We start from the raw sequence: 20,311 nt of genomic DNA on the forward strand, positions 1-20,311 counted from the left end.
TTTCCTCTTTAGTCATGTGGAGTTATGTTTTCAGCAATAACCACTTGGCCACTAGGCGGAGCTGTTGCAAGAAAATATGCATGGTGGATAGAAATAAGGAAAAGGTAAGCGTTTATGAATGACAGACAAAATCTGTGTGACAAAAAGTGTGTTTATGTTTAATATTTATGCATTTGATATGTGTTTTTAACTTTAGATTAAGTGACCAACACATTTAAGCAATTCATGTGTTCCTTTGATATCTAACTCCTTACTTGTGCTAATGCCACAGGAAGACATTTTATACTTCTGAATTATAGCTCCAAAAATGAAACCAAGAAAACCACCACGGAGAAACCACACAGAAACATCCGTGCAGAAAATGAAAGGTTTTCAAAGAAAGAGTGCATCTTCTCAACAACATTACAGGATAATTACAGGGGGATTCATTTAACTCCGTTAACTCTCAAAACACTTCTCATCAAAGCGGCGGTTTTACTGCTTTCCATCAACTATCCTGGCAGTTACCACACAACAAATCTGTCTATTGCTGTCAACAAAACAAGTCAACAGATGCACTTAAAGGTGAGGTTAGTTATTTCAGTAGGACAATCCTTCTATCTGACAGTTCTTGGACAAACGGATTATCTGGCCCTAAAATCACAACACTGGCCAACGTCAAACCTTCGACCTGGCTTCCTTGTCTTTCTGAATGAAGCGTTTGATACTACACATCACCTTTAAGTGTGTGACATTCAGCTCAAACGTTTTGACCTGTCCATCAGGCTACATTTATAGAACTCTCTTTCTGTATCTGTTGGAATGCAAATAAAATTATCAAAAGTATGACCAACACGACTAACCAGCTCAAAAAACGTATTTAAAAAAAATGGCCAGCCAATGATCTTGCCTGTGAAGCTTCATTTAACGCAGGTCTTTAACAAAAGGAACTATGACATCACCATTACGATGGTGCGTGTAGCTCCGGGCATTCCTGGCAACTGCATCTTATTGGTCCGACAGCAGGCCGCTGACTCACAAACAACGCAGTCATAATGGTCTTCTGAGTGAGTCCTCAATTCCAGCAGATAAGAGCTGCTTTAACATGCCTGACTCATAGCCGTGTGTCTACAGTTAATGAGCTCCCATGATGTGCTTCAAGAACGCTGGTGTCTCCATAGTCCACGCTTCAGTAATCACTTTCACTCCCTCTCATTTCAACACAGTCTTAGAGATGTTTCCCCAGTCACCGTACTGTACCTTCAATGGTTCCCCATTTTGTTTTCCTTCCCAGGAGCCTCCGTCCATTGACCTGATACTCTTGGTCACTTCCTACTACCGCAAATGGAATCATCTCCTGAAAGAGGAAAGTGGGATTGTAGCATCTGTCTCATCCTATTTTCAATCATAAAATGCGAATATGGTCTAAATAGTGCAAACTCACTCTTATTTTCTCGTTGATCATCCTGTCTTCGGCGTCCTCATCGAACTCTTTCTGTGGATAGACATCTATACCATTTGCACGAAGCTCTTCCCTGATCTACATCAAATAAAAACATAGTTAAGTCCTGTTGGGGCAAGGTGGATAGGTTTTTCTTTATATAATGGACAAAGTTATTTTATCCTGAGAAACATCAGCCTAAAACGTTTGAGCAAATTCAATTAATGCAAAGGAATGTTGATAATTAATATAAATTAATATAATTGTTTGTTTGTTTTTATTCATTCTTATCATCATTTCAGGCTATATTCATGGCAAGAACCAGTCAATTCATATTCAAGTCTGTTCTATTCACAAGTTGATCCATACATAAGTCTGAAATTAATATAATTAAAAACCAATAAATTACATCAATATAAATAATCTAAACCATAAAAGACCCTACAGGTAAAAGTAGCTTTAGATATTTTTTTCCCTTATTGGCAAGAAGAGATGCAATGATGTGGTTTCAGAAGCAAAGTAAGCTTTCCAAAACAGAGATATCTCAACGCTAGTGTTCCAGGTGGTATGTTTTCCTTCAGTAAGAGGCACGCCAGCACAAGCCCAAGAGGCGGTTGAGGTTGGCAAATGCTCTTCACTGCAGCTAACAGTTTAAAAACAGATGTTGCACATCTAAACTTCATCATACCATGTGTCATCTCAATCTTGCACCAGATTTACTAAAACTACATAATTATCTACATAAACCAGCTTTGAGACTTGCATCTACAGTAAAAACAATCTAAAATATAGCTGCAAGCAGCAATCATCGGGTTCGAGCAGGCTAAGTGGACTAATGTCGACTGCCTTTGGTCACTACGCTCAGGAATCGCACTATAACACATCCACAACGGATGACACTCTAATACACCAAGAAAAATAACAGAAACTGTCCGCAATGGTTAATACAGACCACAAATGCTAACACTCGTATGCAAATTATTTCTACACTATACAGAAACACTTATGCACATATAATACACAATGCAGTGCATCAGACAGCAAGGCCTTACAGTGGACAGTGAACACATCTGCAAAAATAATTTTGTTTCCCTTTTCCCTTTATCCTGCACATACTTAACGTTCCTTCAGCAAAGCTACATGCATTGTGATCTGGTGACTCTAAGAAAGCCATTGAAATTATGATATTTCACCTTTTTGACTCTTTTGAAGGCATGTCTCTTCCAATGAGCATCACATTTTGCATGCATGTTCACTGTCATAAGATGTATAATAGTACTTAATGACAAGTCAGTTGGATTATTCATTAAGGAGTAGCAAGCTTTCAGGTGGACTTTTTTGAGGTTGATATAATAAACAACCCTATTATGGTCACGTAAATGAAAAAGTTCAACATGTCTTTGATAATTAATTATCTAGAGAGTCCAGAGAATTGTACTGTGGTGAAAATTTGGAAATTTCAAGAAAGACCTAAAATTAGTATGCAAAAGTACGTCTTTAACATAATCACCAATAACTTGCCAACTGTTTGATTGATATCAATGGATCAAGAGGCAAAGTTGTTCAGAATGAGGAGAACTATCATATGATAGCATTAGTTTGTGTAAATGTAAAATGTCACGTGATACACAACTGCTTAAGCAATGAAATACGCATCAATTTTGCATTTTTTTGCTGTTATAACGCCACCTAGTGTCCAAACGCCACGTTATCTTGTAGGTGACCTCGGAGTGATGGTCTACACATATTTCCCGAGCCCCATGATGATATGTTAAACCGTTCTGGATTAATAGGCATTTTAATTTGATAGGCTCCGCCCATTTTTTTTATTTTGGCGCCCCTATTCAACCAGGAAAGAAAATTTCAACTTTTTTTGGATAACTATTTACCTTCACACTCCACACAAGTCATCTACATTGGTTTGGGTCTGATCGGTCGAAAAACCAACGACTAGTTTGCGAAATTAGGTTTTTGACATCATCAGCAATAACTCACGAACAGTTTGATCGACAGAAGTGGTTCAAGAGGCAAAGTGGCTCAGAAAAAGGAGTCCTATCATATGATATGAACAGTTTGAGTGTATGTCAAATGTCACGTGATACACAGTTGTTCATGCACTCCAAAAGCGTTATGACGCCCCCCGGTGGCCGAATAAGTTCATGTTTCTTACAGACCTTAAGGACCATGAGACGAATACGCCCAGCGAGTGTCGTTTTGATCGGCCTCTGTTAACCCGGTGTAATGAGTGCTCAAAATTCATCGACCAATGGCGGCCATGTTTTTTGAGATACGCCAATGTCCTTTTAGTTATTCATGTAGCATGAGACAAAGACCCACCATACCAAATATCAAGTCATTCGGGCAAAGGATTGCGTAGTTATAGCCATTTTCTAGCTCATTCAAATTATAGCGCCACCTAGTGGCCAAACGCCGCAGTTTTTTTATTGTGACCCCGGACTGAGGGTCTACACATGTGTTCCAAGCCCCATGAAGATATCTCAAATGGTTTACGAGTTATGGCCGTTTTAGCTAAATATGCCACTTCCGGTTTGGACGTTTTAGCGCCACCAAGCGGCCGTGAGTGGAAAATTCAACTTTTTTTGATAGTTATTTACATTCACACTCCACAGATGTCATCAGCGCTGGTTTGGTTCCGATAGGGCAAAAATCCAGGGACTAGTTCATTTTCTTTGTTGTTGCATAAAATGCAAATTAGCGGAAAAATTTGCATACCGGAAATGAAATCGGAGATATACATTTTTTAAGTTTTGAGCCAATGATTACTCTGATATAAAACACTTGGCTGTGCGACAAACGGTTTAAAGGTTGCGCAAGCCAACGCGTGCGGCATCGCTGTAGCGCCACCTATGGGCCGATTTGGCTGGTTCCGTGTATCTGAGTAGCGACAAGGACTACTACCATCTGACCAAGTCTCAGCTCTGTCGGTCTTACGGTTTGGGCTGCACGATCAGTTTTAGGGAAGAAGTATAATAATAATTAAAGCTGCAAGCAGCATTTAGCGGGTTCGAGCAGTCTAAGGCCTCTATTGGCCTTGCCATTGTGAACTAGGCTCAGGAATGGCACCGTAACAAATCCACAACGAATGACACTCTTCCACACCAAGAAATATGACAGAAACGGTTGGTAACTTTTAATACAGACCATGCATGCGTACACTAGTATGCAAAAACGGGCGTAAACCGATAATACCTAAGGGACGAGTGCAATAAACCAATTCTCATGTCTCTATGATGATTTGTTGCAGAGATAGAGATCTTGCTAAACGGTTGCTAAGCTAACCTGTTCGGTTGCCATGGGTGTCAATTAATACCTGTCAATTAATAACACATCAAACCACAAGTCAAACGAACCAAGCCCCGTGTCTTTATAATATTCTACTGCAGAGATGTAGGTCTGGCTAGACGATTGCAAAAAATAATCTGTTTGGTTGCTAAGGGCGTGGCTTGGCAGCTGTCAATTGATAAAGAATGAAGCCATTAGCAAAACAAAGCAACTCCTGTGTCTCTAAAACATTCTATTGCACATATATAGGTCTTTTTTTTAATACAATGCACATTCTTCAAAATAGCTTATTTTGTGTTCTGAAGAATTGATAAAAAAAATACGACCAATTTAAATAGATAATTGATTCACATTCATGGTCTGCAACAATATTCCAGAAGACCTTGCCATTTAAGTGATGCTTATTTGGTTGAGTCTGGTGACTCTGAAGGCCATTGGAGTACAGTGAGCTCATTGTCATGTTCAAGAAACCAGTTTGAGATCATTTGAGCTTTCTGACATGGTCGATTTTTTTTACTGCTGGAAGTAGCCATCAAAACATGGACATGGTTGGCAACAATCCTCAGGTGGTATGTGTTATCTAATATATCCCATACCATATATCCAATTGTTTCTCCATTTTGATGCTCGGTTTGAACTTCAGCAAGTGTGTTTACCACGTCTAGAAGCCAAAATGGATTGAGTTTATGCTATGTGACTGGCTGATTAGCAATTTGACTAGCAAATGATGTATTTATTAAAGACAAGTTTAAAATAGTAATTTTAAATGTATGATATTTCACCTTTTTGACTGTTGTGAAGGCATGCCTCTTCCGATAAGAATCACATGTTGCATGCTTGTTTTGTGTCATAATATGTATAATAGTACTTAATGGCAAGTCAGTTGGATTAATTATTAAGGAGTGGTGACCTTCACCACACTCGTTTCACGCTAATATAATAAAGGACCCTGTTATGGTCACAAAAAAAAAACTCAACATGTTTTTGATGGTTATTGACCTAGAGAGTTCAGAGAAATGTACTGTGGTGGAAATTTTGTAATTGCTTGAAAATCCTTGAACAAGTTTGCAAAAGTAGGTTTTATACATCATCACCAATAACTCACAAACCATTTGATAGACATCAATGGTTCAAGAGGCAAAGTTGTTATGAATGAGGAGATCTATCGTTTGATATCAATAGTTTGTGTATTAGTCAAATGTCACATGACACAAAGTTGTCCAGGCCACCAAAATACATGTACATTTTGCCTTTTTTAATGTTTTAGCGCCACCTAGTATCCAAACGCCACCTTCCTTTGTATGTGACCTTGGAGTGATGGTCTACACATGTCATCTGAGCCCCATGATGATATGTTAAGCCGTTCTGGATTTATGGCCATTTTAATGTGATAGGCTCAGACCATTTTAAGTTTTGGCGTCCCTAAGCAGCGGTGAAAGAAAAATTTCAACTTTTTTTCAATGATTATTTACATTCACACTCCACAGAAGTCATCTGCATTGGTTTGGTTCCGATCGGTTGAAAAACCAGGAACTAGTTCGCGAAAGTAGGTTTTTGACATCATCAGCGATAACTCACGAACCGTTTGATCGATAGAAGTTGTTCCAGAGGCAAAGTTGCTCAGAATGAAGAGTACTATCATATTATAACCATAGTTTGGGTAAATGTCAAATATCACGTGATACACAGTTGTGCATGCAATCCAAAAACGCTATTACGCCCCCCGGTGGCCGAATAAGTTCATGTTTCTTACACACCGTCAGGACCATGAGACAAATAAGCCCAGTGAGTGGCGTTTTGATCGGCCTCCGTTAACCCGGCGTAATGAGTGCTCAAACTTCATCGACCAATGGCGGCCATGTTTTTTGATATACGCCAATGTCCATTTAGATATTTATGTAGAATGAGACAAAGACACACCATACCAAATAATAAGTCAATCGGGCAAACTGTTGCGTAGTTATAGCCATTTTCTAGCTCATTCAAATTATAGCGCCATCTAGTGGCCAAACGCCACTGTTTTTTTATTGTGACCCCGGACTGAGGGTCTACACATGTGTTCCAAGCCCCATGAAGATATCTCAAACAGTTCAGGAGTTATGGCCATTTTAGCTAAATATGTTACTTCCGGTTTGGATGTTTTAGCGCCACCTAGCGACCGTGAATTGAAAATTGAACTTTTTTTTAATAATTATTCATATTCACACTCCACAGAACTCATCAGCGTTGGTTTGGTTCCAATAGGGCAAAAATCCAGGGACTAGTTCATTTTTTTTTTTTTTCATAAAATGCTGATTAGCGAAAAATCTATAATGGCGGAAATGAAATCGGAGATATACGTTTTTTAAGTTTTGAGCCAGTGATTACACTGATATAAGACACTTGGGTGTGCGACAAACGGTTTCGGAGTAACAAGCGCAAACGCGTTTGGTATTGCTATAGCGCCACCTATGGGTCGATATGGCTGGCTCCGTGTATCTGAGTAGCGAGCAAGACTACTACCATCTGACCGAGTCTCAGCTCTGTCGGCCTTACGGTTTGGGCTGCAGTATCAGTTTTACCGGAGAAAAATAATAATAATAATTAAAGCTGCAAGCAGCCTTTAATCGGGTTTCGAGTATTTATGCCAGTCAATGGAGCAGTGCATCCACGAACAGTGTAAGGGGTCAGACCCCAACGAACCCACGACGGATCAAACTCCCACCAACACAGAAAAATTATAGAAATTATCAGTATCAGCTCAAAGAAGCGTTGCATGCTTACACACTCATGACTAGCTGTTTTCTCTCAATCAAACAACAAAATAAACTAATTCAAAGTTGGTTGGTGTCAGGTAATGGTATCATAAAATACTGCCTGCAGGCATAGCCTTTATCCCCTAGCAGGATTCCATCATAGTCACCTATATAATAGAAAAATGCAGTTCTGTTAGGCCCTAAATTAGTAATCCAGTTAGTTTGTAAAGTCTATTTGACTTGCCACGTCCAAATAATGTGCATAACTCTCCGATACTTGAGTCGTGAACAGAGCCTGGCCATTTCGCCACCAGATTTATAATGTGGAACATAGTCACACACCATCTAAGAGATGTGATGTATAATTGAATACATTCCCTTGAATAATTATCAAACTAAATGTTATGAATGTTTACTGGCATGGTCATTTCATAATCTTTATGATCAATTATAATGTACCTGCAATAGAGAATTTAGAAATTGCTTAAAAAAATCAAAGAACTAGTTAGCAAAAGTCAGTTTTAAACACCATCACCGATAACTCGTGAACCGTTTGTGTGACATCAATGGATCAAGAGGCAAAGTTGTTCAGAATGAAGAGGAGGACTATTAAATGATATCATTAGTTTGTGTAAGTGTCAAATGTCATGTGATACACAATTGTTTAAGATATGAGATACACGTCAATTTTGCCATTTTTACTGTTTTAGCGCCACCTAGTGTCCAAACGCTACCTCCTTTTTTTACGTGACCTCGGAGTGATGGTCTACACATATCAACTGAGCCCCATGATGATATGTTAAGCCCTTCTGGATTTATGGCCATTTTAATGTGATAGGATCTGCCCATTTTAAGTTTTGGCGTCCCTAAGCAACGGTGAAAAGAAATTTCAACTTTTTTTCAATGATTATTTACATTCACACTCCACAGAAGTCATCTGCATTGGTTTGGTTCCGATCGGTTGAAAAACCAGGAACTAGTTCGCGAAAGTAGGTTTTTGACATCATCAGCGATAACTCACGAACCGTTTGATCGACAGAAGCATGTCCAGAGGCAAAGTTGTTCAGAATGAGAAGAGCAATCTTATGATACCAATAGTTTCTGTATATGTCAAATGTCACGTGATACAGAATTGTTTATGCACTCCAAAAGCGCTATTTCGCCCCCCGGTGGCCAAATGAGTTCACATTTCTTACAGACCTTAAAGACCGTGAGACGAATAAGCCCAGCGAGTGTCGTTTTGATCGGCCTCCGTTTACCCGGTATAATGAGTGCTCACATTTAATTGACCGATGGCAGACTTGTTTTTTGAGATACGCAGAAGTCCTTTTATACAGTCAAGGTTCATGACACAAAGACACACCATACCAAATAATTAGTCGATCGGGCAAACGGTTGCTTAGTTATAGCCCTTTTCGAGTTCTTTGCTATTATAGCGCCACCTAGTGGCCAAACACCGAGTTTTTTTTATTGTGACCCCAGACTGAGGGTCTACACATATGGTCTAAGCCCCGTGAAGATATCTCAAACCGTTCTCTAGGTATAGCCATTTTAATGAAATAGGCTACTTCCGGGTTTGACGTTTTGATGCCCCCTAGCGACCCTGAATCGAAATTTCAACTTTTTTTCAATGAATATTTACATTCACACTCCACAGAATTTATCAGCGTTGGTTTGGTTCCGATCGGGCAAAAATCCAGGGACTAGTTCATTTTTTTTTTTTTTCCTAAAATGCAAATTAGCGGGAAAATTTGCATACCGGAAATGAAATCGGGGATATACGTTTTTTAGGTTTTGAGCCAATGATTACAATGATATAAAACACTTGGGTGTGCGACAAACGGTTTAGGAGTAACGAGCGTTAACGTGCGCAAACACGCTTTTCATCGCTGTAGCGCCACCTATGGGCCGATTTGGCTGGGTCACTGTATCTGAGTAGCCTGCACAGATACAACCAAATGACCAAGTGTCGAGTTTCTACGACTTACGGTTTGGGCTGGGCGACCGGTTTTATGGCGGAAAAATAATAATAATAATAAAAATCCTTACAAAAACAATAGGTTTTCAGCACTTCGTGCTCGAAACCCTAATTAAAGCTGCAAGCAGCCTTTAAGCGGGTTTCGAGTATTTATGCCATTCAATGGAGCAGTGCATCCACGAACAGTGTAAGGGGTCAGACCCCAACGAACCCACGACGGATCAAACTCCCACCAACACAGAAAAATTATAGAAATTATCAGTATCAGCTCAAAGAAGCGTTGCATGCTTACACACTCATGACTAGCTGTTTTCTCTCAATAAAACAACAAAATAAACTAATTCAAAGTTGGTTGGTGTCAGGTAATGGTATCATAAAATACTGCCTGCAGGCATAGCCTTTATCCCCTAGCAGGATTCCATCATAGTCACCTATATAATAGAAAAATGCAGTTCTGTTAGGCCCAAAATTAGTAATCCAGTTAGTTTGTAAAGTCTATTTGACTTGCCAGGTCCAAATAATGTGCATAATTCTCTGAAGATACTTGAGTCGTGCACAGAGCCTGGCCATTTCGCTACTACATTTATAATGTGGAACATAGTCACACACCATCTAAGAGATTTGTTGTATAATTGAATACATTCCCTTGAATAATTATCAAACTAAATGTTATGAATGTTTACTGGCATGGTCATTTCATAATCTTTATGATCAATTATAATGTACCTGCAATAGAGAATTTTGAAATTGCTTAAAAAAATCAAAGAACTAGTTAGCAAAAGTCAGTTTTAAACACCATCACCGATAACTCGTGAACCGTTTGTGTGACATCAATGAATCAAGAGGCAAAGTTGTTCAGAATGAAGAGGAGGACTATTAATTGATATCATTAGTTTGTGTAAGTGTCAAATGTCATGTGATACACAATTGTTTAAGATATGAGATACACGTCAATTTTACTGTTTTAGCGCCACCTAGTGTCCAAACGCTACCTTCTTTTGTACGTGACCTTGGAGTGATGGTCTACACATATGTTCCGAGCCGCATGATGATATGTGAAGCCATTCTGGATTTATGGCCATTTTAATGTGATAGGATCCGCCCATTTTAAGTTTTGGCATCCCTAAGCAATGGTGAAAGGAAATTTCAACTTTTTTTCAATGATTATTTACATTCACACTCCACAGATGTCATCTGCATTGGTTTGGTTCCGATTGGTTGAAGAACCAAGGACTAGTTCGCGAAAGTAGGTTTTGACATCATCAGCGATAACTCAAAAACCGTTTGATTGACAGAAGCGTGTCTAGAAGCAAAGTTGTTCAGAATGAGAAGAGCTATCATATGATACAATAGTTTCTGTATATGTCAAATGTCACGTGATACACAGTTGTTTATGCACTCCAAAAGCGTTATTTCGCCCCCCGGTGGCCGAATAAGTTCACGTTTCTTATAGACCTTCAGGACCATGAGTCGAACAAGTCCAGCAAGTGTCGTTTCGATCGGCCTCAGTTAACCCGGTCTAATGAGTGCTCAAACTTCGTTGACCGTTGGCAGACATGATTTTTGAGAAACGCCAAAGTCCTTTTACACAGTCAAGGTTCATGACACAAAGACACACCATAACAAATAATTAGTCGATCGGGCAAACGGTTGCTTAGTTATAGCCCTTTTCGAGTTCTTTGCTATTATAGCGTCACCTAGTGGCCAAACACCGAGTTTTTTTTATTGTGACCCCGGACTGAGGGTCTACACATATGGTCTAAGCCTCGTGAAGATATCTCAAACCGTTCTCTAGGTATAGCCATTTTAATGAAATAGGCTACTTCCGGGTTTGACGTTTTGATGCCCCCTAGCGACCCTGAATCGAAATTTCAACTTTTTTTCAATGAATATTTACATTCACACTCCACAGAATTTATCAGCGTTGGTTTGGTTCCGATCGGGCAAAAATCCAGGGACTAGTTCATTTTTTATTTTTTTCCTAAAATGCAAATTAGCGGGAAAATTTGCATACCGGAAATGAAATCGGGGATATACGTTTTTTAGCTTTTGAGCCAATGATTACAATGATATAAAACACTTGGGTGTGCGACAAACGGTTTAGGAGTAACGAGCGTTAACGTGCGCAAACACGCTTTTCATCGCTGTAGCGCCACCTATGGGCCGATTTGGCTGGGTCACTGTATCTGAGTAGCCTGCACAGATACAACCAAATGACCAAGTGTCGAGTTTCTACGACTTACGGTTTGGGCTGGGCGACCGGTTTTATGGCGGAAAAATAATAATAATAATTAAAGCTGCAAGCAGCCTTTAAGCGGGTTTCGAGTATTTATGCCAGTCAATGGAGCAGTGCATCCACGAACAGTGTAAGGGGTCAGACCCCAACGAACCCACGACGGATCAAACTCCCACCAACACAGAAAAATTATAGAAATTATCAGTATCAGCTCAAAGAAGCGTTGCATGCTTACACACTCATGACTAGCTGTTTTCTCTCAATCAAACAACAAAATAAACTAATTCAAAGTTGGTTGGTGTCAGGTAATGGTATCATAAAATACTGCCTGCAGGCATAGCCTTTATCCCCTAGCAGGATTCCATCATAGTCACCTATATAATAGAAAAATGCAGTTCTGTTAGGCCCAAAATTAGTAATCCAGTTAGTTTGTAAAGTCTATTTGACTTGCCACGTCCAAATAATGTGCATAACTCTCCGATACTTGAGTCGTGAACAGAGCCTGGCCATTTCGCCACCAGATTTATAATGTGGAACATAGTCACACACCATCTAAGAGATGTGTTGTATAATTGAATACATTCCCTTGAATAATTATCAAACTAAATGTTATGAATGTTTACTGGCATGGTCATTTCATAATCTTTATGATCAATTATAATGTACCTGCAATAGAGAATTTAGAAATTGCTTAAAAAAATCAAAGAACTAGTTAGCAAAAGTCAGTTTTAAACACCATCACCGATAACTCGTGAACCGTTTGTGTGACATCAATGGATCAAGAGGCAAAGTTGTTCAGAATGAAGAGGAGGACTATTAAATGATATCATTAGTTTGTGTAAGTGTCAAATGTCATGTGATACACAATTGTTTAAGATATGAGATACACGTCAATTTTGCCATTTTTACTGTTTTAGCGCCACCTAGTGTCCAAACGCTACCTCCTTTTTTTACGTGACCTCGGAGTGATGGTCTACACATATCAACTGAGCCCCATGATGATATGTTAAGCCCTTCTGGATTTATGGCCATTTTAATGTGATAGGATCTGCCCATTTTAAGTTTTGGCGTCCCTAAGCAACGGTGAAAAGAAATTTCAACTTTTTTTCAATGATTATTTACATTCACACTCCACAGAAGTCATCTGCATTGGTTTGGTTCCGATCGGTTGAAAAACCAGGAACTAGTTCGCGAAAGTAGGTTTTTGACATCATCAGCGATAACTCACGAACCGTTTGATCGACAGAAGCATGTCCAGAGGCAAAGTTGTTCAGAATGAGAAGAGCAATCTTATGATACCAATAGTTTCTGTATATGTCAAATGTCACGTGATACAGAATTGTTTATGCACTCCAAAAGCGCTATTTCGCCCCCCGGTGGCCAAATGAGTTCACATTTCTTACAGACCTTAAAGACCGTGAGACGAATAAGCCCAGCGAGTGTCGTTTTGATCGGCCTCCGTTTACCCGGTATAATGAGTGCTCACATTTAATTGACCGATGGCAGACTTGTTTTTTGAGATACGCAGAAGTCCTTTTATACAGTCAAGGTTCATGACACAAAGACACACCATACCAAATAATTAGTCGATCGGGCAAACGGTTGCTTAGTTATAGCCCTTTTCGAGTTCTTTGCTATTATAGCGCCACCTAGTGGCCAAACACCGAGTTTTTTTTAATGTGACCCCAGACTGAGGGTCTACACATATGGTCTAAGCCCCGTGAAGATATCTCAAACCGTTCTCTAGGTATAGCCATTTTAATGAAATAGGCTACTTCCGGGTTTGACGTTTTGATGCCCCCTAGCGACCCTGAATCGAAATTTCAACTTTTTTTCAATGAATATTTACATTCACACTCCACAGAATTTATCAGCGTTGGTTTGGTTCCGATCGGGCAAAAATCCAGGGACTAGTTCATTTTTTTTTTTTTTTCTAAAATGCAAATTAGCGGGAAAATTTGCATACCGGAAATGAAATCGGGGATATACGTTTTTTAGGTTTTGAGCCAATGATTACAATGATATAAAACACTTGGGTGTGCGACAAACGGTTTAGGAGTAACGAGCGTTAACGTGCGCAAACACGCTTTTCATCGCTGTAGCGCCACCTATGGGCCGATTTGGCTGGGTCACTGTATCTGAGTAGCCTGCACAGATACAACCAAATGACCAAGTGTCGAGTTTCTACGACTTACGGTTTGGGCTGGGCGACCGGTTTTATGGCGGAAAAATAATAATAATAATAAAAATCCTTACAAAAACAATAGGTTTTCAGCACTTCGTGCTCGAAACCCTAATAAAAATCCTTTCAAAAACAATAGGTTTTCAGCACTTCGTGCTCGAAACCCTAATAATTAAAGCTGCAAGCAGCCTTTAAGCGGGTTTCGAGTATTTGCACCATTCAATGGAGCAGTGCATCCACGAACAGGCTAAGGGGTCAAACCCCAACGAACCCACGACGGATCAAAGTCCCACACACACAGAAAAGTGATAGAAAATATCAGTATTAACTCACAGAAGCGTTGCATGCTTACACACTCATGACTAGCTGTTTTCTCTCGATAAAACAACAAAATAATCTAATTCAAAGTTGGTTGGTGTCAGGTAATGGTGTCATAAAATACTGCCTGCAGGCATAGCCTTTGTCCCCTAGCAGGATTCCATCATAGTCACCTGTATAATAGAAACATGCAGTTCTGTTAGGCCCAAGATTAGTAATCTATTTAGTTTGTAAAGTCTATTTGACTTGCCACGTTTAAATAATGTGCATAACTCTCTAGGATACTTGGGTCGTGCACAGAGCCTGGCCATTTCGCTACCACATTGATACTATGATATATAGTCACACACCATCTAAGAGATTTGTTTTATAATTGAATACATTCCCTTGAATAATTATCAAACTAAATGTTATGAATCTCACCTTCACATTTATACTGTGAACCCCATTTTGGGCCATAAAAAATCCCCTTCATTGTGGCCTGGGGGTGCCTTGATGGCAATGTGTGTGCAGTCTATGGCACCAATCACATTAGGGAAGCCGGGAGACAATCGCGTCATATTAACTGGCATGGCCATTTTTTAATCTCTATTGATAAATTATAATGTGCCTGCAATAGAGAATTTTTAAATTGCTTGAAAATCATAGAACTAGTTAGCAAAAGTCAGTTTTAAACCCCATCACCGATAACTCGTGAACCTTTTGTTTGACATCAATGCATCAAGAGGCAAAGTTGTTCAGAATGAAGAGGAGGACTATCGAATGATATCATTAGTTTGTGTAAATGTCAAATGTCATATGATACACAATTGTTTAAAAATGAGATGCATGTCAACATACTGTTTTAGCGCCACCTAGTGTCCAAACGCCACCTTCTTTTGTAGATGACCTTGGAGTGATGGTCTACACATATCATCTGAGCCCCATGATGATATGTTAAGCCGTTCTGGATTTATGGCCATTTTAATGTGATAGGCTCAGCCCATTTTAAGTTTTGCGTCCCTAAGCAACGGTGAAAGAAAATTTCAACTTTTTTTCAATGATTATTTACATTCACACTCCACAGAAGTCATCTGCATTGGTTTGGTTCCGATCGGTTGAAAAACCAGGAACTAGTTCGCGAAAGTAGGTTTTTGACATCATCAGCGATAACTCACGAACCGTTTGATCGACAGAAGAGTGTCCAGAGGCAAAGTTGTTCAGAATGAGAAGAGCTATCATATGATACCAATAGTTTCTGTATATGTCAAATGTCACGTGATACACAGTTGTTCATGCACTCCAAAAGCATTATTTCGCCCCCCGGTGGCCGAATGAGTTCATGTTTCTTACAGACCTTCAGGACCATGAGGCAAATAAGCCCAGCGAGTGTCATTTTGATCGGCCTCCGTTTACCCGGTCTAATGAGTGCTCAAACTTCATTGGCCGATGGCAGACATGTTTTTTGAGAAACGCCAAAGTCCTTTTACATAGTCAAGGTTCATGACACAAAGACACACCATACCAAATAATATGTCGATCGGGCAAACGGTTGCGTAGTTATAGCCCTTTTCGAGTTCTTTGCTATTATAGCGCCACCTAGTGGCCAAACGCCGCAATTTTTTTATTGTGACCCCGGACTGAGGGTCTACACATATGGTCTAAGCCCCGTGAAGATATCTCAAACCGTTCTCTAGGTATAGCCATTTTAATGAAATAGGCTACTTCCGGGTTTGACGTTTTGATGCCCCCCTAGTGACCCTGAATCGAAATTTCGACTTTTTTTCAATGAATATTTACATTCACACTCCACAGAATTTATCAGCGTTGGTTTGGTTCCGATCGGGCAAAAATCCAGGGACTAGTTCATTTTTTTTTTTTTTTCTAAAATGCAAATTAGCGGGATAATTTGCATACCGGAAATGAAATCGGGGATATACGTTTTTTAGGTTTTGAGCCAATGATTACAATGATATAAAACACTTGGGTGTGCGACAAACGGTTTAGGAGTAACGAGCACAAACGCGTTACGCATCGCTGTAGCGCCACCTATGGGCCGATTTGGCTGGGTCACTGTATCTGAGTAACCTGCACAGATACAACCAACTGACCAAGCCTCAAGTTTCTACGATTTACGGTTTGGGCTGGGCGACCGGTTTTAAGGCGGAAAAATAATAATAATAAGAATAAAAATCCTTACAAAAACAATAGGTTTTCAGCACTTCGTGCTCGAAACCCTAATTAAAGCTGCAAGCAGCCTTTAAGCGGGTTTCGAGTATTTTCGCCATTCAATGGAGCAGTGCATCAACGAACATTGTAAGGGGTCAAACCCCAACAAACCCACGACGGATCAAAGTCCCACCAACACAGAAAATTATAGAAATTATCAGTATCAGCTCAAAGAAGCATTGCATGCTTACACACTCATGACTAGCTGTTTTCTCTCAATAAAACAACAAAATAAACTAATTCAAAGTTGGTTGGTGTCAGGTAATGGTATCATAAAATACTGCCTGCAGGCATAGCCTTTATCCCCTAGCAGGATTCCATCATAGTCACCTGTATAATAGAAACATGCAGTTCTGTTAGGCCCAAAATTAGTAATCCAGTTAGTTTGTAAAGTCTATTTGACTTGTCACGTCCAAATAATGTGCATAACTCTCTGAAGATACTTGAGTCGTGAACAGAGCCTGGCCATTTCGCCACCAGATTTATAATGTGGAACATAGTCACACACCATCTAAGAGATGTGTTGTATAATTGAATACATTCCCTTGAATAATTATCAAACTAAATGTTATGAATGTTTACTGGCATGGTCATTTCATAATCTTTATGATCAATTATAATGTACCTGCAATAGAGAATTTTGAAATTGCTTAAAAAAATCAAAGAACTAGTTAGCAAAAGTCAGTTTTAAACACCATCACCGATAACTCGTGAACCGTTTGTGTGACATCAATGGATCAAGAGGCAAAGTTGTTCAGAATGAAGAGGAGGACTATTAAATGATATCATTAGTTTGTGTAAGTGTCAAATGTCATGTGATACACAATTGTTTAAGATATGAGATACACGTCAATTTTGCCATTTTTACTGTTTTAGCGCCACCTAGTGTCCAAACGCTACCTTCTTTTGTACGTGACCTCGGAGTGATGGTCTACACATATCAACTGAGCCCTATGATGATATGTTAAGCCCTTCTGGATTTATGGCCATTTTAATGTGATAGGATCTGCCCATTTAAGTTTTGGCGTCCCTAAGCAACGGTGAAAAGAAATTTCAACTTTTTTTCAATGATTATTTACATTCACACTCCACAGAAGTCATCTGCATTGGTTTGGTTCCGATTGGTTGAAAAACCAAGGACTAGTTCGCGAAAGTAGGTTTTGACATCATCAGCGATAACTCACAAACCGTTTGATTGACAGACGCGTGTCCAGAGGCAAAGTTGTTCAGAATGAGAAGAGCAATCTTATGATACCAATAGTTTCTGTATATGTCAAATGTCACGTGATACAGAATTGATTAAGCACTCCAAAAGCATTATTTCGCCCTCCGGTGGCCGAATGAGTTCATGTTTCTTACAGACCTTCAGGACCATGAGGCAAATAAGCCCAGCAAGTGTCGTTTTTATCGGCGTCAGTTAACCCTGTCTAATGAGTGCTCACATTTAATTGACCGATGGCAGACATGTTTTTTGAGATACGCCAAAGTCCTTTTATACAGTCAAGGTTCATGACACAAAGACACACCATACCAAATAATATGTCGATCGGGCAAACGGTTGGATAGTTATAGCCCTTTTCGAGTTTGTTACTATTATAGCGCCACCTAGTGGTCAAACACCGAGTTTTTTTTATTGTGACCCCGGACTGAGGTTCTACACATATGTTCTAAGCCCGGTGAAGATATCTCAAACCGTTCTCTAGGTATAGCCATTTTAATGAAATAGGTTACTTCCGGGTTTGACGTTTTGATGCCCCCTAGCGACCCTGAATCGAAATTTCGACTTTTTTTCAATGAATATTTACATTCACACTCTACAGAATTTATCAGCGTTGGTTTGGTTCCGATCGGGCAAAAATCCAGGGACTAGTTCATTTTTTATTTTTTTCATAAAATGCAAATTAGCGGAAAAATTTGCATACCGGAAATGAAATCGGAGATATACGTTTTTTAAGTTTTGAGCCAATGATTACACTGATATTAGACACTTGGGTGTGCGACAAACGGTTTAGGAGTAACGAGCCCAAACGCGTTCAGCATCGCTGTAGCGCCACCTATGGGCCGATATGGCTGGGTCACTGTATCTGAGTAGCCTGCACAGATACAACCAACTGACCAAGCCTCAAGTTTCTACGACTTACGGTTTGGGCTGGGCGACCGGTTTTAAGGCGGAAAAATAATAATAATAATAATAAGAATAAAAATCCTTACAAAAACAATAGGTTTTCAGCACTTCGTGCTCGAAACCCTAATTAAAGCTGCAAGCAGCATTTAGCGGGTTCGAGCGATTTAAGGCATCTAAGGTACGTCTGCCATCGCCGATCAGTTTCAAGAATCGCACCATAACAGATCAAGGACGGACGACACTCTAGCGCACCAAGTAAAATGTCAGAAACGTTTAATACAGTTGCAGAGATATAGATCTTGCTAAAAGGTTGCTAAGCTAATCCGTTTGGTTGCTATTGGCGTGGAATGGCACCTGCCAATTAATAACACATCAAACTACATGTGACGAAACAACTCCAGTGACTCTGCGATGCTCTATTGCAGAGATGGAGGTCTAGCTTAATGGTTGATGTTGGTTGATATCAAATGGTTAATGCCAATTGATATTACATTAAGTCACAAGTGAAATTAACCGAACCCCTGTGTCTCTACAATATTCAACTGCAGAGATATACGTCTGTGTAACTGATTGTAGAGCTAATCTGTTTAGTTGCTATTGGCATAGCTTGTCACCTGTCATATTATAATACACTTTTCCATGAGTAGAACGAAGCAACTTCTTTGTCTCTATGACATTCGATTGCAGAGATATTGGTCTTTTTTGTTAATTTAATGCATATTTTTCAACATAGCCTCTTTTGTGTTTTGAAGAATTAAAATTGAATTTAAAATTTAGGACAATTTTAAATGGATACATTGATTCATATTCATGAACACATTGTGGTCAGTAGGACATTGACATTGTCTGCAATAATATTTTAGAAGGACGTGCCATTTAAATTATGTTTCTTTGGTAGACACACCTCACATGATATATCCCATTTCTTCTCAATTTTGATGTTTGGTTTGAACTTCAGGAAGTCATGTTTACCATATCTAAATGCCTAAATGCATTGGGTTGCTGCCATGTGACTGGCTGAGTAGCAATTTGGGTTTACATGCAATTAAACTGGTTTTATCTGATAAAGGTGTGTTGTATATATATATATATATCAACACAGCATCTTAAAAACAGCCAGACATGTGCTATATTTATAGATGTGTAAATATGGAGCAACTTTTAATCTGTAATACATTATATTTCTAACACTGTCTTCCTGTGAGACATATTTCATTACACACACATGCACGGTCTCGATCACACAAGACACACAGAACTATACAGTGCATTCACACTCTTATGATAAAGCAAGGCAAGGCAAGGCAATTTTATTTATATAGCACATTTCATACACAGTGGCAATTCAAAGTGCTTTACATAGAAGAAATTAAAATAATAAAAAGAAATAAGAGTAATTAAAACAGTTTATAAAAGTAAAATACAGTACAGTACAGACAGTCGGACGAACATTGGCACAGTGCTCATTCATTAAATGCATAGCTAAACAGATGCGTTTTGAGTCTGGATTTGAAAGTGACTATTGTAGGAGCACATCTGATCTCCTCTGGAAGCTGGTTCCAGCTGCGGCTGGCATAATAGCTAAAAGCAGATTCGCCATGCTTTGAGTGAACCCTTGGTATTTCTAGCTGATATGATCCTAGTGATCTGAGTGATCTGTTGGGTTTATATTCACTGAGCATATCTGCAATGTATTGAGGTCCTAGGCCATTGAATGATTTATATACCAGTAATAATACTTTAAAATCAATCCTAAATTTAACTGGGAGCCAGTGTAAAGACCTGAGGACTGGTGTGATATGTTCA

At 39.3% G+C, this 20,311-nt stretch overlaps 1 protein-coding gene across 6 annotated transcripts in view; it reads right to left on the reverse strand.

Moving 5' to 3' along the window:
• Positions 1–20,311, reverse strand: part of septin9a (septin 9a) — a 98,424-nt gene that overhangs the window by 2,183 nt on the left and 75,930 nt on the right. For all 6 annotated transcript variants that reach the window (XM_056752766.1, XM_056752768.1, XM_056752767.1 and 3 more), the window contains 2 exons: positions 1,424–1,519; positions 1,240–1,336 (listed from right to left, as the gene is read on the reverse strand). In XM_056752766.1, coding sequence (XP_056608744.1) covers positions 1,240–1,336; positions 1,424–1,519 — 193 coding nt within the window. The remainder of the gene's footprint in view (positions 1–1,239; positions 1,337–1,423; positions 1,520–20,311) is intronic.

This window comes from Triplophysa dalaica, chromosome 7, assembly GCF_015846415.1.
Source record: "Triplophysa dalaica isolate WHDGS20190420 chromosome 7, ASM1584641v1, whole genome shotgun sequence".
In the NCBI taxonomy this organism is placed as follows: Eukaryota; Metazoa; Chordata; class Actinopteri; order Cypriniformes; family Nemacheilidae; genus Triplophysa; species Triplophysa dalaica.